This window comes from Neophocaena asiaeorientalis, unplaced genomic scaffold (genome assembly GCF_003031525.2).
Source record: "Neophocaena asiaeorientalis asiaeorientalis breed wild unplaced genomic scaffold, Neophocaena_asiaeorientalis_V1.1 scaffold320, whole genome shotgun sequence".
Lineage (NCBI taxonomy): Eukaryota > Metazoa > Chordata > Mammalia > Artiodactyla > Phocoenidae > Neophocaena > Neophocaena asiaeorientalis.
In genome coordinates this window covers 1068264-1090972 of record NW_020174826.1, presented here as the reverse complement: position 1 = coordinate 1090972, position 22709 = coordinate 1068264, and the positions used below count along the sequence as shown (strand labels likewise).

At 35.3% G+C, this 22709-nt stretch overlaps 1 protein-coding gene across 1 annotated transcript; it reads left to right on the top strand.

Annotated features, from left to right (window-relative positions):
- Positions 1-5004: 5004 nt before the first annotated feature.
- OTUD6B (OTU deubiquitinase 6B) lies at positions 5005-21427 on the top strand. The gene is given in 8 exon segments (XM_024760424.1): positions 5005-5038; positions 5041-5178; positions 5831-5982; positions 8243-8323; positions 13372-13684; positions 15294-15355; positions 18175-18281; positions 19065-21427. Coding segments are annotated over 8 exon segments (972 nt in total). The 3' UTR covers positions 19150-21427.
- Positions 21428-22709: the final 1282 nt, after the last annotated feature.

The window sequence follows — 22709 nt, the reverse complement described above, 5'->3', positions numbered from 1 at the left end:
AGAGAGGTAGAGAGAGAGTCAAAGAGAAATACAGAAGGAGAGGCATCCCTCTGACCCAGGGATGCCTGCTATCAACATCCTGTGGTGCCCCGGGCTCCCTGGAGGACCACTGGCCCATTCACACCTGGAACTAAGTACTCTCTGACTGGCCAGCCAAGGCTGAGTCACCTGGGCCCTAGCCCCGTTTAAGCTGCATTCCCGGGGCTCTTCCAGGTATCTGGCATGTAATAGATACTCAACAGATGGAAGAAAGGGGGAGAGAGAGGGATAGAGAAACAGAGGAACACAAAGAAAAGGGATTCTCACAAACTCCTGGGTGGGAGGCCACTTGCCCATCCCACTTTGTGAAGGAGCTGAGGTTCAGAGGGGCTTGATTATCTGTCCCCAAGTCATACGGTGGGTGAGTCACACACATTCCAATCCGTGGGCAGATGAGATGCACACACTTTCTTCAACCATTAATGTTTCATTAGATTTCTCTCTCTTTCCAGACACTTCTTGGAAGTGCCTTATTTTTGATGTTTAATTCAGTTGGAACTATAAATCTAAATATTCAATTCCTCTGTAATACCTACCCATCAAATATAGGTGTGGCCCTTAAGGTTTAACCTCCTTTCCTTTTTTCTTCTATTTCCTATCATTCTTTCCAGGGTGATTTCTCATGGCCTCAAATACCACCTTCAAGTCAGAAAACTAAAACCAGAATTTCCAACCATGACATCTCTTCTGGCTCTGGACCTGAATCTGTAAATACCTGTCTGACTTATCCACAATGTCCCTGTCACAAATCATGCTCAACATGTTACAAACAAAACTCATTTTCCCCTGCATGAGCCATTGTTTTCTGCAATATGTAACTTACCTGAAGTAATGAACTTTCTTCCTCATTATATAAAGTTTACCCTCACAACAATCTTCTAATTAGGTGCTGTAGTATGGATGAGGGCAGGGTTGTACAGATGACATGAATTAGTCTTGAAATCATATTTGGTTCTCATACTTACTGTATGGTCTTAAGCCAATTACTTTTTTTTGAGCCTCACTTTCATGGACAGTAGATACAACATAGGTTTTATTATTGTTCTACTTGAAAGTATGGTAGGTACCCAAAGTGGCAGCATCAACAGCCCACAGGGACTTGCAAGAAATACAGAATATCAACTTTACCCTAAACTTGGTGAATCAATACCTGCGACTTAATATGATATTCCCAGGCAAATGGTTTGCATATTTAAATTTGAGCATCGCTGGTCTTGCCCACCCTTGCTAATACAAGGGTGTCATCACCTTCAGGGGAGTAGATCATTCAAGAATAGAAAACATCCTGTCTATAACTTACTAGAGCTACTGTTCCAAGTATTGCCAATGCTCCTGTTTATCCACCCACTATCAACTATATATAGCTGCTGTAAATGGATCTTTGATTTTATCCAGAAACCTTGAAATATTTAATTTAAATTGACTCCATGTTTATTTTATTCACTAGAGAAAGGCTCATTCTTCATTTATCATTTTAAATTGTACTCCCTCAACATTTTAAAATTTGGGTCGTTCAATCTGAAGTTTTCTTTGTGTCCCATCCTTACAAGGAAAAATAGAAGTACCAGTTCTCGCCTGAAATATTTGGAAAATGCAACCAAATCTTTGATTCAAATAGGGATTCCGCAATAGCTTACAATTCAAGCACAAAATCTCTCATACAATAACACTGTTTAAGCAAAACTGTTTCTAGATTCTAATACTACTTAACATTTATTAAACATTCATAATATACAATGCACTGTGTGAACTGAGGAGGCTTATAGATGCTTAATAATACATTTTATAATCTAATCTTGGGTTGCTATTACCCTGACATACCACATTTCTAACAAGCTCCCAGGCAATGCTTATGCTGCTTTTCTGAGGACCATACTCTTCAATAAAAAGATTGTGGAACAAGAAGTATTACATGGAAGTCTGAGAAAGGAAGAACAAAAACAGTGATGGGGAGGAGGGCAGTAGGTGGTGGTGAGAGAAGAGAATTTGGCTTCTCTCTCTTTGAGAGTCAACTGTTAGCTCCTTAGAATCCATTATGGTAAAATTCAGTTGGGAAAAATCTGTCACTAAGAAGTTAACCATGGCACTTACAATAGCTTATATTGAAGTAAATCCACTACTTAGAATTGGAAGGTAGCAAAATTTAGAAAGTCCAGTAACTATGTCTTTCCTAGGTGCATATTCCATTCTTCATCTAGTGTTTTCATTCCTAGTTCCTTGACTTTTGTACATCCATCACATAACATATAACTCATAATGTCCTTATTGTTGCAGATCCTAAATTATCACATTTATTATAATCTCCTCTTTGACCCAAAGGTAATTCATAACATTAAAAAAATTCCAAATATGTGATTTTTCAGCATTTGGATTTAGTTCCTAAGCTTTTTTGCAATGTGATCATTGTGCTTTCTAGAAATATATTAAAGTTTTCCCTGCACCTTAATATGTCACTTAGAAATGTTTCAGGAAAATCTGAAAAGAACGCAAATACACACACACCTCTGAACTACTTAACTACTCCTTAACTATCTCAACTTTTCATTTACTTGACTTATTAAAGATTGTAAGTACTGAAGTCATAGTCCAACAATTTTTGCCATGTGTATTTTCTTTAATTAAAGGATTACTTTATTAATTTTAAGTACCTAAAATGTACTAATTTTAAATGTACAATTTTTTAAAACATATATACATCAGTAAAACTATCACTCACATGAAGGTATCGAACATTTATTTTACATATGAATGCCATGTTATTTGCCACATAAAGCCTCTTAAATGTTACCACCTGTACTGTATGTTTTATAAATATGTTATAGCTTGAGTTCTAATAAAAATATTGCTCCCTACTTCCATTTCTATGACTTATCATTTCCATTATCTTTAAACTCTTTTATCCTTTGCTTTATACAAATGTGAGTATCCAGGGTTATAGATTGATTTTTGACCCAATTTTAATCTCTTTAAATAGGACTATTTAACCTGTTTACGAGTGTGATGACTCATCAGTACCTGTGTCAATCTATCTTATGCCAATTTTAATGCTTCCTTGTTGTTTTTCACCACCTCCTCTACAATCCAAACAATTGGAATATGTGCTCTACTTTTATTTGTAACACATCTCATTGTCAAATTCACTTACAATGATCTACTACTACATGAAGCAGTAGGTATTGATTTTCTGAGGGCAAGATGCACATAAAACAAGGTTTTAATTCATGATCTCTCCAATGAGTAATTTAAAAAATTTTCTTTTTACACTACCAGTATTAGCATTACACACAAATTTGCTACTTTTCCCCCTTCTATAATTAAAACTAGGGAAAACAAAACTGTACTGACTGGTTTTCCCATTTTGCCAGATTAACATTTGGTATGCCTTTATTCTACAGGTTCTGTGCACAGTGACAAAGTCCTTTTATTTTACTTATGTTTAGATTAAGAACATGAATATCTTTATCTACGTTGCATGCTAAAAATAAAACCGTATTTATTTCCTTTATATATTGAACGTTTAGCATGCCTTTTCACAGTTTATAAACTGAAATTTTAGACCCAACTTACAAATTTTAGCATTTAGTTTTATAACTCTACCTAACAATGTAACCTTAATGCTGTTTAACTAATGCTTACCACTAATTTTTTCATACAATTGCCTCCTTTTAAGTTATTTTAATTCATGTTCTTTGTTGGCTGCAGTACATAATTCAGCAAATTTTTCAAGGATGGTACTTGAAAGATATACTTTCTCAACCCCTGCGTATCTGTGAATGTCTTCCAGTTGCCTTGGTACAGAAATAATTTGGCAGGGTATATAATTGGTTTAAAATTATTTTCCCTTAAAACTGTAGATATTGTTCTACTGTTTTCTGGCATTTACAGTTGCAAGAGAAAAATCTGAGGTCAGCCTAACTTTGCGCTTTTATAAGTAACTTGCCTTCTCTGTCTGAGATACTTGTAGAATATTTTATGTATCCTTCCAATTAAAAAATATTACCAGGATATGTCTGGGTGTTGCTTTCTTTTCATTAAATTTTAATGGTACCCTGTGAACTTTTTCAATTTGCAGATCTAGCTCCTTCTTCAACTCTGGACATTTTTCTTCAGTTAGTTCCTTATAGTTTCAGCTTCATTTGCTTTGTCCTGTTTCAGGTGTTCCTATTCGACGTAGATTTTATCTCCTGGGCAGGTGCTCTAGGTCTCTCTTCTTCTCTTTACTTGATTTCTTTTCTCTTTTTTTCTGCATGAAAATTTCTCTTGTTTTGAGTTAAATTCAGTAATTCCATTTTGTGCCCTATGAGGCTTGCACATTTCTGTTATCTCCATGAGCTTCCTGATACTTGTCAATCTCTCTGGCAATAGCCTCTTTATCATTGAGCATAGGTCTTTAGGCTCCTGTGTGATATGATACTCAATCCTTACTACCTCATCTATTTCCACCACTATATTCAAGAGGCGGCATTTTCTCAATTACTTAGTTGTCTTTCTTCCGAAATAAGGTATTACGACCTTGAAAATAATAAACAGAACTTAATTCCCGACTGTTTGATTGAATCAGCACAAAGATTCTCACCGATAATTATTCACGGTTTTATTGAAATGTTTTATTTTTCCTTCTTACCTTTTGAATAGTACTTCTTAGCAATGGGACCAAAAGTGGTCCCATTAAAGTAGATGTTCCGAAGTACCGAACAAAACAAACGTCCAAAACAGTGTCCCTACGTCTTCTCTGCCCGCCTCACGTCAGGGCCAATAGACTGGTGTAGCTTTATTGCTGAAGGGGCTGTAGCGCGGATCAATTGCAAGTCTGCAAACTTCAACCTGCTAAGCCAAACTTGCTGCATCAGCGCGGGTCACGGGAGTGCGCACGCGCAGCATCCGGTTCTTCTTCCTCCTCTCTCCGATGACTCAGCTTAGATCCGGTACCGCCTTGAAGGCGGGGTTGGATCCTAGCTGCGGCCAATGGCGCACGGGGTGAGGGTTGAAGGGTGGAAGGTGCTCCTTGCCGGTTGTGCTGGTTCCTTTCAACAACTGTCCTGGGTTACCTGGTCGTCATGGAGGCAGTCTTGACTGAGGAGCTTGATGAGGAGGAGCAGCTGGTGAGAAGGCATCGCAAAGAGAAGAAGGAGTTGCAAGGTGACGGGGGAATGGGAACCTAGAAGTCGCCAGGACCCAGGGAAGGGTGCGTGGCGGGTCGCTTCTGGGAAATCTTGAGGGGTTTCTGATCTGGATCCTCCAACGCTTTTCCAAAGTAGCCAGTGGTCTCTTCCTTCCCGCCTTTCCAAGGTCCCTTAATCCCCCAGACCTTCCTCTTCTCCGGTCCGTCGCGTTCCCCCTACCCCGCGCCGCCGCCCGGGTGTGGGTTTCTGAAAACACCGGGAAGCCACCGTCTTGGACCCAGACCCCCTTTCCTGTCTCCCCTTCCTGTACCTACCCTATTTGCCGACACTTGCCCTACTCGGTGCGTTTTGAAATATCTCACCTAAATTTTGAGGACTTGGAAGGGGTACTTGAAAGATTTAAAAATCTACTTTTTTCTTTTTAAGTTTTTCCACCTCCCACACCAAACAAACTCACGGTTATGTTAATAAAATTTTTCTTTTTTTTTTTTGAGGGGGTGTCTTAGCTTCATCTGGGCCCTCCTCTGTAACTATCTGTTGTGTAATTACTCTTCTTGCTTTCATAATTACTTTTTCTAAACCCTTCACCGTTTACCATCCCCTTATTGTTACTATTTCATATTCTTAATCCCAGGGTTTATGACTTAATGGTTTTGGTGGCTTTTCAGCCAAAATTCAGGGTATGAAGAATGCTGTCCCCAAGAATGACAAAAAGAGGAGGAAGCAACTTACTGAAGATGTTGCTAAGTTAGAAGCAGAAATGGAACAGAAACATAAAGAGGAGCTGGAACAATTGAAGCAGACTTCTAAGGAGAGTAAAGTAGGTGAAGTAATGTTTCTCTTTGTCTACCTTTGAAAGCAACTGCCACTTCTACTACACTGTTTATTATATAAAATCATAAAATCGGCGGGAAAGAAGTCACTTAGTCACGCTCATGCCATCACCTTTCATTGATATTTTTCCAACCAGGTTTACATGGTAGTGTGTTTTTTAAGGAAGGCCATCAAAGAAAACTATTGCCCCAAAGATGAACTGATTGATAAAATGGACTAAAGGAAGCTTTACCAAATGAAAGTTGGAAGACCAGTCTCCTAGTCTCAGAATTGCCATTAAATAGGATTGTAACCTGGGCAAATTTACTTAATCTTCTTGAGCATAAGTTCTTCACATATCATATGATACAAATAGTACTGCTGTTTAAGCACACGTTTTTTAAGAAATGGGATAACAAATGTGAAATCATTTTTTAAGTTAAAAGTGCTTTATGAACAAGTTGTAAAAGATGAAATTTACTGATGTTTCTTGGGTAAATTGTGGCATGTTAACTGTCATCATTTTAGCTAATATTTATCTCATCATTGTAGCCATACACAATGTGTTGTTTGCCACACACTTTGTTTAATATATTACATTAATTTTCTCATAATTCTCATAATAACACACTATAAAGTATTACCTCTGAAGTAAGTGTAGATAATCCCATTTTTCAAATGGGAAACAGACTCAGAGATTTAAAACTTTGTTCTAAATTTATAACAGCCATTGAGTACCAAAGCCTGAATTCAAAATGAGAGCTGTCTTACTCCAGAATGTGAATACTGAATTCTGTTATAATTTTATCTAGAGTGGTAGCTTATTACATGGGTTTTAGATACCAAAGATCACAGACTCCATAACCTCATTCTCATTATTGATAGTTAGAAAGTTCTTATGTCTATGCAAAATTTTATGTACCGTAAATAAATTTTATTTTATTTGGTTCATTTTTGGTCTGCTGTTGACAGGGAAAACAGCTTGTCTGTACTGATTTACAGTTATTGTATTAAACATAGTTTCATTTTCTTTAACTTTTTTGTCAAGAGCCTGGCTTTCCGTGCCTTTTATTTCCAAGTAACAAGGCATGATGCTCTAGGTGTTTGTGTTGTTACAATCATGGTATTCCTAATTGTCTCCCTATCTTTTCTATTAGTGAGATAGTTTTGTTTGCTCTCTCAGGCCTTTCAATTTTGAGATTTCTTTCCTAGGTTTCCAAGGACAAAAATGTTTAATTGTTAAGCTACATATTGTCCAACTGTTAAAATACAAACTCTCATTTTACTTTATCTTTTTTTTCTTAAACTGAAGCCTGTTTTCTTTCTGAATGTCACCTGAATTCTTTTGTCACTGCTTTCTCCTTTTTTTTCCAGATGCTTTTTTGTACCTTGCCTGTTGTCAGTATGGCAGTTTGTAAAATTAGCACATTCCTCAGAAAAATATAAGAATCCTAATTTCACTAAAGTTGATAACTGCTCTTTGAAGTCTTAATCTGATTTTGATATTTTGATCATTTGGTCCATAGCCTTAGGGACTGCTGACTCTGGTATTAGAGGCCTTGATATGTTTCATGTATGTGTCATACTAAAAACTAGCTTAACTTATACTTGTGGTAATAAAATACTAGCTACTAATCCTGATAGTTGTAAGTCTAGCAGTTTATTCTTCAGCAAACACATAACAGCCATTTGCTGATTAAGGTTAGTTGTAATATCCTAACAATAACTATAGATTAAATTTTCTACCTAAAAGTTTTTCAGTTTGTAGATGGGAAAGGATAGAAAAATCTCAACTTCCTACCAGGGTCAAGAAACAGTGCTCATCAGGTTCTGGCTAATTAAGATGGAGAAAGGCCTTTGCCACCACATTTGAGGTTATGAAAGTAGTAATGACAGAACCTTACATATTTTATAACATTTAGAGAAGGGAAGGGTGGAATGCTGAATGAGTTGTGGCCCTTATAGGAAGTATTTAGATGAATGGAGTAGGCATTCTAAGAAGGAAGGAAACCATGCAGGAATGAGCATTGTCTTTAAGAGCTATAAGGAAGGTTCTTGGGAATCTGACAATTCTCCCTTAAATACAGAGAAAGTAGACAGAACCATGTCTCATTTAGTATTGTGCTGTATCTAGTGCTGTTATTCAAATTTGAATTGTGGGATGACACATATTTGTGACTTTTGATAATAATTTAATAATCTAATACTTTGAATAATAACTTAAAGGTATTTTTCATTAACTTGTTAATGTTTTTTGTTTCCCTCAGATAGATTCTGTTGCTGTCAATATTTCAAACTTGGTTCTTGAGAATCAGCCGTTTCGGATATCAAAAGCACAAAAGAGACGGGTATGAAAGTCACCTAGTATTTGTTAGTGCTGTGTGTGTAATACTATCTTAGGTGTTGTATTGGAAGTGAATAGAAAAAAAATGGAGTTTCTTGCCAGAGGAGCTGAACTAACATTTATTAGGCTTTAGATTATATGAAATCTCATTTAGTCCTGACAGTAATCCTGTGAAGTAGGATTTCTTATCCCCATTTTATAGAGAAGAAAATAGCCCTGAAGCAGTATAAAATAACATGTCCAGTTTGCAGTTCTCATAGGAGGGTGGGGCTAGGAAAGGGGATGTGCAAAGGGAAAATTTTTTTTTTTTTTTTTTGAGGTATGCGGGCCTCTCACTGTTGTGGCTTCTCCCGTTGCGGAGCACAGGCTCTGGACGTGCAGGCTCAGTGGCCATGACTCACGGTCCCAGCCGCTCCACAGCATGTGGGATCTTCCCAGACCGGGGCACGAACCCATGTCCCCTGCATCGGCAGGCGGACTCTCAACCACTGGGCCACCAGGGAAGCCCACAAAGGATATTTTTTACAAATATGTTATTCCAGACTTAATAATTCAGAATTTGAAGAGTGTGAGCCCAGGTGATACTGATGTATAGCTTTGGTTAAAAACTATGGTATTAAGTGGTAAAATAAGAATTTGAATCTAGAAGTTAAGCAAGATATAAAAATATCAGAATTATGTAGTTATATATGTATTGGTTAGTTGTGATGAAAATTCAGAGAAAGAAAAACTCATTGTGCTAAGTGTTATGTAGTTGGTATTTAAGGAAATATAGTTATTTAGTTAGGATATTTAAAGTCAGTGAAACAGCATGCACAAAAACAAATATGGGAATGAAATTTTGTGTCACCAAAGATCTGTAAGGAAACTGATTTATTGGACGTAATAAGTTTATGATATCAAAAGTATGGGCATGAGATTAGATAGGTAAGGGCCTTTTACTTTGAAAAAGAACAAGGGGTTTAAATCTAATCTTTCTTTCCCAAATATTGTTTTATTAACACTTGATGTTTTCTAGGATTTAAATGTTTAAACGAGCTTTGCATCTTATAATTTAGTAGTACATAATTTAATAGAGCATGGAATTTGGTGTCAGTCAGATGGAGGTTTTAATCCCATTGTGGTGGCTTTGCGTAAGATTCTTAACCTTTTTAAGCTTCAGTTTCACATGTATAGAATGGGGGAAAATAATACCTACTTAATAGAGTTATTGTGAATATTAAACAATTTACTGTTTCCAAAGCCCTAAAACAACAGTTTTACTATCATTTGGGTCAACAAGTGATAGTATTGTTCACTATGTTAAATACTGCATAGTACACCTCTTAAGAAATTCAACCTAAGACAAGTTTTTTTGTTTGTTTGCTTGAAAGTTGCTTAAGTTGCAAATTGTCAAACATTTCTCATACTATTGTAAAATTTTGTTCTTGAGTAATTATTATAACTGTGAATTTCATAGACTGAAGAAATTTAGGTTTCATGGTATTTTGGAGGTTATTTAGTTCACCAACTCTATACTTATGATATGTATTCTGTTATAGCCTTATTACTGTCATCTATTTTCTATAGATCAAAAGTGAAGGGCAGAAGTTTTGCTTGGCAGAAACATAACAAATATTTGTTGGAGTTGCCTCTACCTAGTAATTGCTGTATCTTAGAGTAGCAACTATTTAATTCTGGCAAACATGACACAACTCTTTCCTGTCTTTATCAACACTTGTTCACCCTACCTGGTACCTTAGGCAACAAAACAAACTAATTCCCTTACGTTTCTCAAACATTGTCACTTTTCTCCTAAAATATTGCATAGCTGAAATGCATACCTTTTCCAGCTATACTCTCAAAAAATGTAGTATCTTTTATAGTCAGCTGCTTGGCAACACTTCTCTGCTGAGTCAACACTTGGTAGAGAAATACCCTGTAAGTAATGGCCAAAGTTTCTTATTGCTTTGTTATATTAATAGGATTTGGGGACAGAAAACACTGAAAGTTTATAATATTTAAGAAAATGGAACCTGAAGACAGGGTAGATAATTGGGTATTAGACTTATGCCGAACCACATTTTTTTTCCCCCAGAGGCACCAAGGAATGAAAAGTCAGTTAACTAATGATGTCATCTTTGGGAGAGATACAACTCTCTGGTAGAAAAACATGACAAAACTTTATGAAGATTTATTATTGGAATATTGTGGAGCAAATCCCATATTTTCGATCTAGAAAAACATAGGGAGTATTTTATTTACTTCAAAGAACTTCAGTGAAAACTTATTGGTATGGTGGAAAGAGCCCAAAGTAGAACTTAGAAGAACTGGGTTCCAAAAATAAGAAATTTGAGAGCTGGAATGAGATCTAGTTCAATTTCTTTATTTTATAAATGAGAAAGCTGAGGCCCAGGTTGTCTCAGTGGCATGCTGAAAGTTTAATACAACCCCTGCACTAGTACCCAGCTCTTAAGATTTCTCTTCAGAGTTGTTTTTGCTGTATTACTGTACTATTACTACATGACTCTAGTTTTACTGACAATGTATTTATGATTTATGTGCTATTTTCATCATACATACATTTTCATTAGAATTTATGGGTGCCATTCTACCTCCAGGACTAGGGTTGTAGAAAGGAAAGTGCCTCATGCCACTGGAAAACTCTGCATGGTTGGGAAAACAATGCAATGTGTTTCCCACCTAGTGCCCTGAAAAGGAAATACAATTGCTTTGTAATATTGAAGCAGAGCATGAGGGAAAAAAATGAAATGATTGGATTAGTATTTTAGAGGCTTAAATTAAGGTTTTACAGATAATATAAAGTTCCACTCTTCCAGTAACTAGTACCTGACGTCATTAACTCCAGCTCCCATCTACTCCAACTTTTATTCTGATTCAGGTGCCTGGATAGAAGGAGCTCTCTGTGTTGTCCTTGGTCCCTGCTCTGCTTCTAACCAGCTGTATGGCCTTTGGAAATCTTTCTGCGTGCTGTTTCCTCAGAAGAGGAAAATGAGGGGTTTTGGATTAGATGATATTCAAGGTGCTTATCCTTCCTCTCCCCTCTGAAAATGTTTTTTATAGTCTTTTAAAAAGTAATAGTGCCATCTTGTGTTTTAAGATTTTATGCCACTGTGATCCACAGTTGTAGGTATGCAGTGAAATAAATTGTTTCATGGTATTTCTGGCATGGTTGGATTTGGGAAGAAAAAGCAAATAGGTTTATGTTTTATTAAGAAGATAATACTGCTTTTGATTCAGGTAACTTAGAACTCACTTTAGGTTTATCTGGCACAGCACATAACAGGCATGTAGTAGAAGCAGGTGGCATTAAGTGAAATAGAAATTTGCCTTTCCATTCACATCTTCTGTCGTAAGGAAAGGTTAGAGCTGGGGAAATAAAAATCTTTACCTTTTCCTTCTTTTTCTTGGCTTATCTAAATCCTTCACTGTAGTTTGCTACCAATATCAAGATTTATATTGATAGAATGTAGTTTAACGATTTTTATTCTCTTAAATTGAAAAGCACTTGCTCCCAGTATACAAGTAAAACATACCATAGAGAGTTAGAAAGATGTTCACACACACACATGCAGGCACACACACAAAGCAAAATAAAACTTATTTTGTAATCCTGCCATCCAGAGAAAAGCACTGTAAATATTTTGTGTATCTCCTTCTAGTGTTGTTGTTTTTTAAACTATGTATGCATAGACTTAATATATATTAACTGTATACCATCTTTTTGGCCCCCCAACCTCGTCTCTTGACACTTTTATCTGGTACTCTAGCTATATGAACCGTGTTCAGCTGTGAAACATATAGTGCTTTCTGTCTTTTGATCCTTGCTATTCCAAGTGTCAGGAGTTTTTTCTCTTTTTTCCCAACCTTCCCACTCTACTTCTTATCCACCCTTCATGTCACAAATCTCTCATTACCCTCTCCCCATCCCATTATAACATTTGAATAAGGAAAGCAAGCTGCAGAGTGTAACGTATGATAGGACTTTTGTTAAAATATTGTTTTCTGTACATTTTCTATGAGTACATCTGTATTTATTAAAATACATAGAAAAAAAATCTAGAAGGATACACATCAGACCTCTAGAGCAGGCACTGGGATTGGCAGGGGAACTTTAGATTATATGTAATATTTTAACTTTTTTATAGAGAAGAATATTTTTATCTGTTACTTTAGTTAAATGTGTGTGTGTTTGTATGTACACATTTCTTTTTTTTTTTTAAGCTGGATATATAGAGCTCCTATACCCTCCTAAAGACCTTAGCCATTTAATGCCTCGCTGGTGAGCTGGTGATTTAGCACATTAAGACCTCACTGGTGGAGTGATAAGTTAAAAAGTTTGGATTAGCTTGGACTTAAGTATGACAATGATGTTGCTTTAAGGCCTAGGACAACTCAGTCCTAAGATAGTACTTTGAAATCGGTAAGTAAAGTTTTTAGGTACTTGGCATGTAGTTTCTTTTTTTAAAGAAGATGTTGGGGGTAGGAGTTTATTAATTAATTAATTTATTTTTGCTGTGTTGGGTCTTCGTTTCTGTGCGAGGGCTATCTCTAGTTGTGGCAAGCGGGGGCCACTCTTCATCACAGTGCGCGGGCCTCTCACTATCGCGGCCTCTCTTGTTGCGTAGCACAGGCTCCAGACGCGCAGGCTCAGTAGTTGTGGCTCACGGGCCTAGTTGCTCTGCAGCATGTGGGATCCTCCCAGACCAGGGCTCGAACCCGTGTCCCCTGCATTAGCAGGCAGATTCTCAACCACTGCGCCACCAGGGAAGCCTGGCATGTAGTTTTTAAATAGACTTCAAAGAAAAATTTGAGGGCTTTCTTTTGTCCTAGTACAGAGCTAGGTGCTGTACACACAGATGAGAAATAACATTTGCCTTTAAAGGAGTTCACAATATAGAAAATTCTACAAGTGATGAGATCATCAATATGATAATGCTTGTGGGAGATGGGAGAAAAATGTTTCTGAGAATTTTATATTTTATCCCCATAATAAATGTAAATTAGTCCTAATTATTAGGAATTAACTTTCCTACACTGTCCTCTTCATAGGACAAAAAAGCTGCACTGGAAAAGGAGCGGGAAGAAAGGATAGCTGAAGCTGAAATTGAAAACTTAACTGGAGCTAGACATGTAGAAAGTGAAAAACTTGCTCAAATATTGGCAGCTAGACAGTTGGAAATTAAACAGATTCCATCTGATGGCCACTGTATGTATAGAGCCATTGAAGATCAACTGAAAGAACAGGACTGCAGTCTGACTGTGGCTGCCTTAAGATGTCAGACTGCTGACTATATGCAAAGCCACGTGGAAGACTTTCTGCCATTTTTAACAAATCCTAATACAGGAGATATGTATACTTCAGGTAATTTATTTTTCTTTACTATGTCTTGTTGTGGTTGTGGTGGTTGTTAAATAAAGTGCTTCCTGGAACTGATAATAAAAATAACCTGAGTGGTCCTTATGGGGGAAAAAATCTCAACATTTAGGCAAAATTATTTTCTATAACTTTAATAGATACTAGCACATTTTGGTTTATTAAGATCTTTTAAGTACTTAACTATTTTGTAGTTAAAATATATTAATCTTTTATCTAAGATAGGAATAGGATTCATTATTACTATTTTTAAAAGTGTGTTAATAAGTTCTATTTCACAAAGTTAAGCTTTGACTAGTCTCTGGAAGTATAGGGCCTGAAGACCACCAGTATAGAATGATTAGGAAAGCTAATTCCTCCTTTTATCATGTAGTTTGGGAGATTTAATTTTATTCTAATAAGCTATAATATTCAGGCAAAATTTGACTTTGCAAAACCAAAAACAGATGAGTTAATAACCTGCCTTATTATTCTCTATAATACCGTTGATAGTTGGGAAGGTAAAAAAAATGTACAACTAGCAAATAAAGGAGAGAGCAAGTGAAAATCTGAAAAAGTTTCTTAAAGAGAAAGGGGAGTAAGAGAGAAAGTTAGTCCTTGAGATAAGACAGCAGGTGTGTCAGTATCTGCTGGGAGCAAGTCATATGGCCAGGATGTATTGAAGAGGGAGGGGATGGTTAAGGGTGACTTGTTTAATGGAGTCCCCAACTGCTAGTTGTAGGGCAGTGGAGAGGAGGTGGCAACTCAGCATGGTGAATCAGAGAAAAAGACAAAAGACTTAAATTACCTTCATTCCTTTAGACAATATTTATTGAAGGCCACAGTGTGGCAAGAACTACTCTAGGCACTGTTCTGAGCACTGGATATGAGACAGTGAATGAGACAGATACACAGGACATATTTTCTCCTAGATGCCCATAATTCTTTCCCCTTCCTCTAAACAGGAAGTTAGAGGTGTTAGTTTCCCATGTTAACTTTCTGTATAAAAGTGTGTATGCTCAAGATATGGCATTAAACTCTGCAATTAGGTCTTTTATGTCCTCTCAGGACTGATCTAGGAAGACCTTTCTTTGGCTAGAACTGATACTGATAACAAATAAAGTAGACGTTTCCAAAATACGTGAAGGCACTATTTGATGCTATCACTGGGAAAGGAGTTTCAACTCATTTTACTTTTACTCTGATTCTCTTCTCACATTTCTTACAGTGTCTTATAGTGAACCTGATATTATAAAGGATGCATTTTTTAGTCTTTCAACATATTCTTTCAGATGCAAATTTGGACTTTAAAATGTGAATATGGTGGCAATCTTGGGGTCATTGCTTGGGTCAAGAGAGAGGTAGTCTTGTAATGTAGTTGAGGTCACTGGGCCTTAGGCTGAGGGAGAGAAGCAGAGATGAATTGCTTTGCTCTTCGATGGAAAGTTTGAATGAATTAAGTTTGGATTGGGAAATGGATTAAATTCTGGAGAATATAGGTAGAGAAGGAGGAAGTTCATAACTTGGGCAGTTTCATCAGAAATTGTGGGAGGTATAAAAGGGACTAACATGAGTTCTAAAAATTATTAAGTGCTATATTCTGATCTATTTTCTACAGAAGAGTTTGGAAAATACTGTGATGATATCATAAACACCGCTTCATGGGGAGGTCAGCTTGAGGTAAGTTTGTTATTATTCATAGTGGCATTGTTAAATTATTTTAAAAAATCCCTTCTGTAGTTTTCAGACATATTTTTCAGATGATCCAAATTTCCCTTTCAAGCTTCCTTTTCTTTATATATTTGCTGTTTCTCTACTGAAGCATTGAAAAAGGGAGTTAATATTCTTAGGCCTTTAATTTAAGTATGTACCTTTGGGAACTGAAGCACTATTTCATTTTAAATAGCCCAGTGTTTGATCATTGTGTTGGTGAGGCTAGTGTTGCATCTGCATATTTCCATTTGTGATATTGCTACTGGCCATATATTTGAATTTATGGACATATGAAAGTGAAGATTTTACTCAAGTACAGTAAAATTTACCCAAGTGGCTCAACTGATGAAAATCACTATTGGAAAAGTAACATCTCTTACATCAGAAATAGAAAACAATATTTTAATGTGAGAATACACGTCAAATCCTCCCACAATACATCAATTACAATTGTGTCTTGAGTTCCTAGTTGATACCGATTGACTTGAAAGCAGTATTTGATGCATTAAAATTCACTTGTAAGAAAACAATATATTTAGTCACTTGTAGGGAGTTAATCACGATTTTTTTAAGCTCTAATTATCTTACTGTTAACTTTGTTTCATTAAAGCAAAATAAAACACCTAAGTGGTCCAAGTGGTGATGAGATAGCCTGGGGTATTAGAAGTCAGGGAGTAGTGGGGAAAGACTTGGGGCTAGGTTGTGGGGTTTTTTTTTTATTTTTTTTTGTGGTACACGGGCCTCTCACTGTTGTGGCCTCTCCCGTAGCGGAGCACAGGCTCCGGACGCGCAGGCTCAGCGACCATGGCTCACGGGCCTATCCGCTCCGCGGCATGTGGGATCTTCCCGGACCGGGACACGAACCCGTGTCCCCTGCATCGGCAGGCGGACTCTTAGCCACTGTGCCACCAGGGAAGCCCTAGGTCGTGGTTTTTCCTTGTGCTTCTCAGTTTTGTGACTTTGGGGGAGTCAGCCAACCTCCTGAGCTCCATTTTCCTTATTGAATGGGGATAATAAAACCCCTATGTGTATATGGTAGGCCATTTGTGGATATTAAATAAGGCAAAAGGTATATGCATAGAAGTTTGTAAGCTAAAGTGCCAGATAGATGAATCTAGCAGTATAATTAATATTATTGTGTAATTATGATTAGTCATCTTAAATAGTTTGTGGCTCTGACTATTTCACTTCAAGAACTATGTTGTTTGGAGATATGACATAATTGCTTCTTCAAAGTCTTTTTCTTAGCAGTGCTATATTTGTACCTCTTCTGAGCCACCAGAGGGAACTGTGTCCACTTGTTTTGTATGCCTCTCCTGGGTCTCTGAAACTCGGGAAGGTTAGCTTTGTGACTGCATTAGGAGTAATTAAAGATGCTTGAACTTTTTAATAAGAATCTCAAATTAATTTGAGCTCTGGAGACCTAAGTGACTCTTTTTAAATTGAGAAAAACCTTTTAAAACATCTTTTGAAGGACATTTTCTCATAAATTGTTTGTGAATTCATTTGAAATGAGTTGCTGTTTTCACAATGGGGTAAATTTAAATTATTAAAGAGAAATTCTTTGTATGATTTCTGAAGACTTAGATGGGATATTAAGATTTCCAGAGCTTGTTTTGCACCCTCCATTCCATGCTGCCTTTTAAAAAATGTTATTTTAGGTATAAGAAAAAGGTGCTTCAAAGGAATATTTTACGAGATAGAACATGGGATTAAATTTGCTACTGTGTAGCACAGAAGCTTTTCCATATTCTTGAATTAATTTCTTACCTTCGTTTAAAATTTCCTAAAAGGTCCATGTTCTGTTATAATGGGGCAAATAAACAGATCAGGGCATTATGACTGAAAACTGTTAAATGATTAATTTGTTTATGAACTTGAGCTCTAGAGTCAGACTTCTCAGTTCAGTCGCAAGTCATTTTGTTTCCTTGTGCTTGACTTCTCTTAACTTTTCTCTACCTGTAATTATAGTCTTTAAAATGTATAACAGTAGTACCTATCCCGTAAGGTTATTGTGAAGACTGAATGAATTAATACACATAAAGCACTTAGAATGCTTGGTCAAAGTAAGTCTAAAAGAATGTTACTACCAATATTCATTATTAACTATTATTCATCCAACTTTAAGCTCTAATTTTATATCATGTGGCATGAACTTAAAATTGTATGTTAATCAGTTGGAAATTCCATGAAAGGATAGTACAGTTCATAAGCTAACTCATTCTACTCATGCCTTGAAAATTATAGAGCAGTTGTTCTCAACATTAGTACAATAGAGTCATCTGAAAAGCTTTTAAAAAAATAAACCTCCTATTCTTTCCTGCTTCCTCTGTCCTTCCCCCAGCCCCTCTCAATTGTAATTGATTTGATCTGGTGCCTGAGTAACAGTATTTTTAAAAATCCTTTATTATGGAAATTTTCAAGGCATATTCAAAAGTAGAGAGACTAGTATAATGAACTCAATTTACTCATCCCCATGCTTCATTAACTATGGCATAGATATTTCCAAAAAGCTGTTGTACATCCAGGGCTTGAAGCTTATGCATTTGATTTAGTAAACATTATATTTATTTGATTTTTAACAAATATGTGTTAAGTGCCCACTATGTGCTGGGCTCTTGGTGTACATTAAGGAAAAAGAGTAGATCCCTGCTCTGACTGGTTGCCCTATTCATGCATAAATTCAGTAGTTTATGATTTGAATAAGATTTACCTCCTTATTTCCCTTACTAACATATATATTGTTTGTTTGTTTGTTTTTTGGTTTTACATTTTCTCTTTTATAGCTAAGAGCCCTGTCTCACATTTTACGAACACCAATAGAGATAATACAGGCAGATTCTCCTCCTCTTGTAGTTGGTGAAGAATATCCAAAAAACCCATTAATACTTGTGTAAGTACCTAGAAATTCCTACTGTTAGTATTTTTCATGATTAAGGCAAAAAGGATTATGAAAAAATTTTAGGTTATATATGTTGATTAATCGAAACAAGTCCATCTTCAGCAGGATTAATTATGCTTATTTTATGTAAAAGGCAATTACAGAATTAGAAAGCATTGTCAAAATATGTGATTTAGATAATTGTTTAAACCTCTAGTGATTTAATCTTGTATATGAGTTAAGAATAAAGTCATTTCTAAAGGTTACAAAATTTTAGGATTAGTTCTCATGTTGTTCTGGTTTGACAGTAATGCTAAAAGTTTCAACAGGTGTAAAAGCTGAAATACATTCATGTTGCCTGATTGTTTATTCCTTAGAGATTTTTTTCTTCATATTGTAAAAACATGTTACATAATTGAGAGTTCTCTGAAACAGCATGGAGAGTTTGCCATTGGCTTTAGTGTTCATTAGCTAAGCGTACTAGGGTAGTCATTAATGTCTTGGGTTTAGGTAATAATTTAAGCTTGTTGAGCACTCAGCATCTCAGTTTCTCCTTTTTCACTCCAATGATTGTGTTTTACCTGACAAATTCAGCAGACAGTTATTGAACCAGATCTTACTGACTGCTGATGCTTTTCAAATGGTGTTGAACTTTTAAGTAATGAAGTCTATTGAATGATACCCTGTGAAGTGATTAATTCAAAATACTTGGTTTTATATACATAATAAACATTTATATACAGTGAATTGAATTACTTTTATCTAAATTACTTATTTCTCCTTTTTTTATTTCAGTTATATGAGACATGCATATGGCTTAGGAGAACACTACAATTCTGTTAAACGGTTGGTGAACACAGCTAGTGAAAATTGCAGCTAGTCTATAAAATGTTGCTGTTATGTTTTAGTACAGTGTGCTGATCTGAGTATTAATACCAAGTGTTGGATTGTTCTAAATGTTTCTGGAAAAAAAACAACTACCTTAAATCAGTTTTATGGCAAAGCTACTAACAGGTTTTTTTAAAATGTGTCAAAGATAAACTTTCACCAATGTCCCCTTAGTGGTGTTTTAAAAAACAGTTGTAAGTCCCTTGTGGAGAACATAATTTATAGACCAAGACGGTACGCTGTTTGCTGATATTTTTATTAAATATAGGATCCTGAACATTCTGTTCTGTGTTGAAATAGTTAAAATTTTTTTTTCTCCCTATTACTGAAAGCTTTCAGTAACCGTGTCAGTGTAATTTTTCTTGAAGAAGTGAAATGACTCAGTCTCTTTGACATTGCAATAATGTGGTGTTGGTGATAGCAAATTTAATGAGTGCTTATAAATGAACGTGATTGCAGTAACTTTGGTGTTGATGGGATTAATGCTCTGACGCTTTTTATATAGCCCCATCAAAGTGCAGCTAAGAAACTTGCTTTAATAAAGAATTTAAAAATATTTATTCAGATGGGAATCAGTGGTTATATTTTAGGAAATGAGACAAATTCATAGGTAAATATGTTTCCAATCAGATTTAAACCTCTAAAGAAGTACAGATGTCTTTTATTTGTATATAACTTAAAAAGACTCAGCAGATTATTGCTTTTCTAATTCATTTGTTATTCCTTTCTGTTTCTTAACTTCAGAATGGTTGTACCATCATTTCTTGATTATCTTCTTAACTATAAATTTTTATATCTTTGTTGTATTTTCTCCATCACTACTCAGCTACTTTGCTTGCCTTGCAGTCTTTTCCACTAAGAAATAGTTTTTAGTTTCTCTTATTCTTTAACTTGTGAAAATTGAAGGAGTAGCAATATAAAAGGGTCCAAGGCCAAATTTACTTCAAATTCTTCCTCTTTTACAATTTGTCTTACAAGATCTCTCCCTTTGCTTCATTCTCTAGTATTAGAGAATGCCTTCGTTAACTTGTTATTTTGTTAGCCTTATTAATGTCACCTTTCCTCAAATATTTGAGAATATTTGTCTCAAGTATTTGGGCATTTTTTATGTGGCTGAAAGCCACTGTTGAGCCATGACTGTATAATAAAATCAGTACAATACTTTTCAGTTGAATGATTTGTCTAGCTCAGATTTTAGGTTACTTGTAACAGTATTCTAAGAAGATAGTACCCATATGTACAAATGTGTCTGATAATTTGTTATGTAAGGGGGTATTATAAAAATGAAACCTTTCTGGTTTGATCTGTTTTTCTCAAATAAGAAAATAACTAGTAAGATTTTGCATCAAGTTTATGAAATTTGAATTTTTTCTCCATGAATGCGACTAATTTTTATAAGTAAATATTGGGTTTTATAATATTAAAAACAGGGTATCAGTATCACATGCCCAGCAGGTGACTGTGTGGGAACCTGGCAGGAGCCAGGAGCATGGTCATCTAGAGCAAATAAGTACTACATGAAGGTATTCAACTGCCAAAGATTAAAACCATTCTGCTTGCCAAACAAAATATATTCTGAAGGCTGCTTGCTTTGTAATCCTTGATCTGAATTTTTTTGGGGTCTGAAATTTATAAAAGAATGATATTGTAAAATACTAAGCAGCTTGGCTTTATTTTGAAGTAATCCGCTACTTTAAAAGAGAAGCATTAAGAAGTAATAAAACAAGATACAAAGATATCTAGTTATTATAAATTCCATCTATATTTAAAGTATTCTAAAATAACTTATTGGTAGCTATTTTTTTTCCTAGCAGGATGAATAGAATTGTCGATTGTAGATATATTTTTTAATTTTTATTATTTTTTATTTTTTAAATGGCCAATATGGTAATGAACAGGGTTTGTATGGTTAGCTTCTCTTCTTTATTAAAACTTGAGATAAAAATTATTTTAGCTGTAACCTAAATACTAAAATTAAAGTCTTTAAAAAATGGCAGATGTTAACTTAATAGCAGCATATACTAATTTAATTTGCTGTATGATGCTGGTCTCTTAGGGCAGTTTGATAAGCTTTCTTTTGTCCTAACTCAGAAAAGTATATGTTAGAGTTCTGGAATATGTCTTTAGCCAAGAATTTTATCCACTTAAATATGTTTTTTAATTTATATAAAGCAAAAAAGAATGTGTGTAACTATAGTGAGCAATAAAATTTTGTTCATATTATCTGATGTTTGCTAAAAGAAAAATAAAAGATGAGTGGATTAAATCAACATTTGTTCAAATTGTTATTCTTTAATAATTTTAGAAGTAGAGAAAACTTTTGTTTTAGAATTTTATTCAGCTTTTATTTTGTCCTCATATATAATTGAAAATAATAGTCACAGATTCTAATATTTATAACATTTATATTATTTTAAAATTATGAAAGGCAAATTAATTAGAAAAATATCTACAACTATTGGGTGTTAAAGAAGAAAAGAAAAATGAATAAACATCTGTGTGTAAGAATATGAAGCAGTAAGAAGGAAATCTGTGCAAATTAGTGCTGCCACATATTTGTTAATACATTGTCTTGGTATAGGTTGTCATGAACTAGCTGAAGGACAGTTTTTTTCTGAAAATTTAGTTTGTAATTTCATACTGTTTTTACTTTTACTGAACAAATGAGAGAGGGATGTTTCTTCATGTTCGTGTGTTTTTATATACGTTGATTCTTCTAAATCTTGTTTGAAATATATCTTTCTCTATCTTATGGAAAAAGTAGAACTCACAGGGTTTCTAATTCATTTTTTAAAGTAAGTTTTAGAAACATCAGTTCTTGTTCTTTACCCCGTCTTGTTCCCTCCTGTAAGACCTTTGAACTGACATTCGGAGTTGGGTGCAACCTGCTTCACCTAGCTTACTGTCCTGGTCTCAGCTTAAATAGCACCGACCTAGGTAAGTTCCCCAGAGTTCTCCTACCTGGGCTAGGTTAGGTACCCCACTTGATGCATGTTGCTTTCTAGTAACTCTACACTTATAATTAGTTATTTACATTTAGTTGTTTATTATTGTTGTTATTATTTCCCCTTAGTCTTTAAGTGCTTAGAAACAAGGACTTGCTGATTACTATTAAAATATGTAGCACATTGCTTGGCCTATATATTAAGTGCTTAATGTTTGTTGATTGTTGTAAGATCAGCTGAGAGGATAGGATATGACTCTGAGGAGTTTCATTAGGCTAATGGAATAGGACAAGATAGTGACTTAGAATTCTGCTTGCTCACAGAAGGGCTGCTTTCTAATTTATATTACCCTTGGATGAATTCTTAAGTCTTCTGGTTAGTTGAAAGGAAGAATGGAACCCAAGAAAGGAAGAATGGAACCCAAGAGAGCTTTCTTTTTTCTTAACTTCTGATAGTGTGTTACAGTTAATTTACCTTCATGTGTCAATTAAGACAATTTGATTTTAACGAATCTAAAAAATATAATGGTCCTCTAAAATAAGTATACAGACCAAAAAGAAAACCTTGGTTAATATACTGACCAAGAAGAAGATTACAGTTGTCTTAT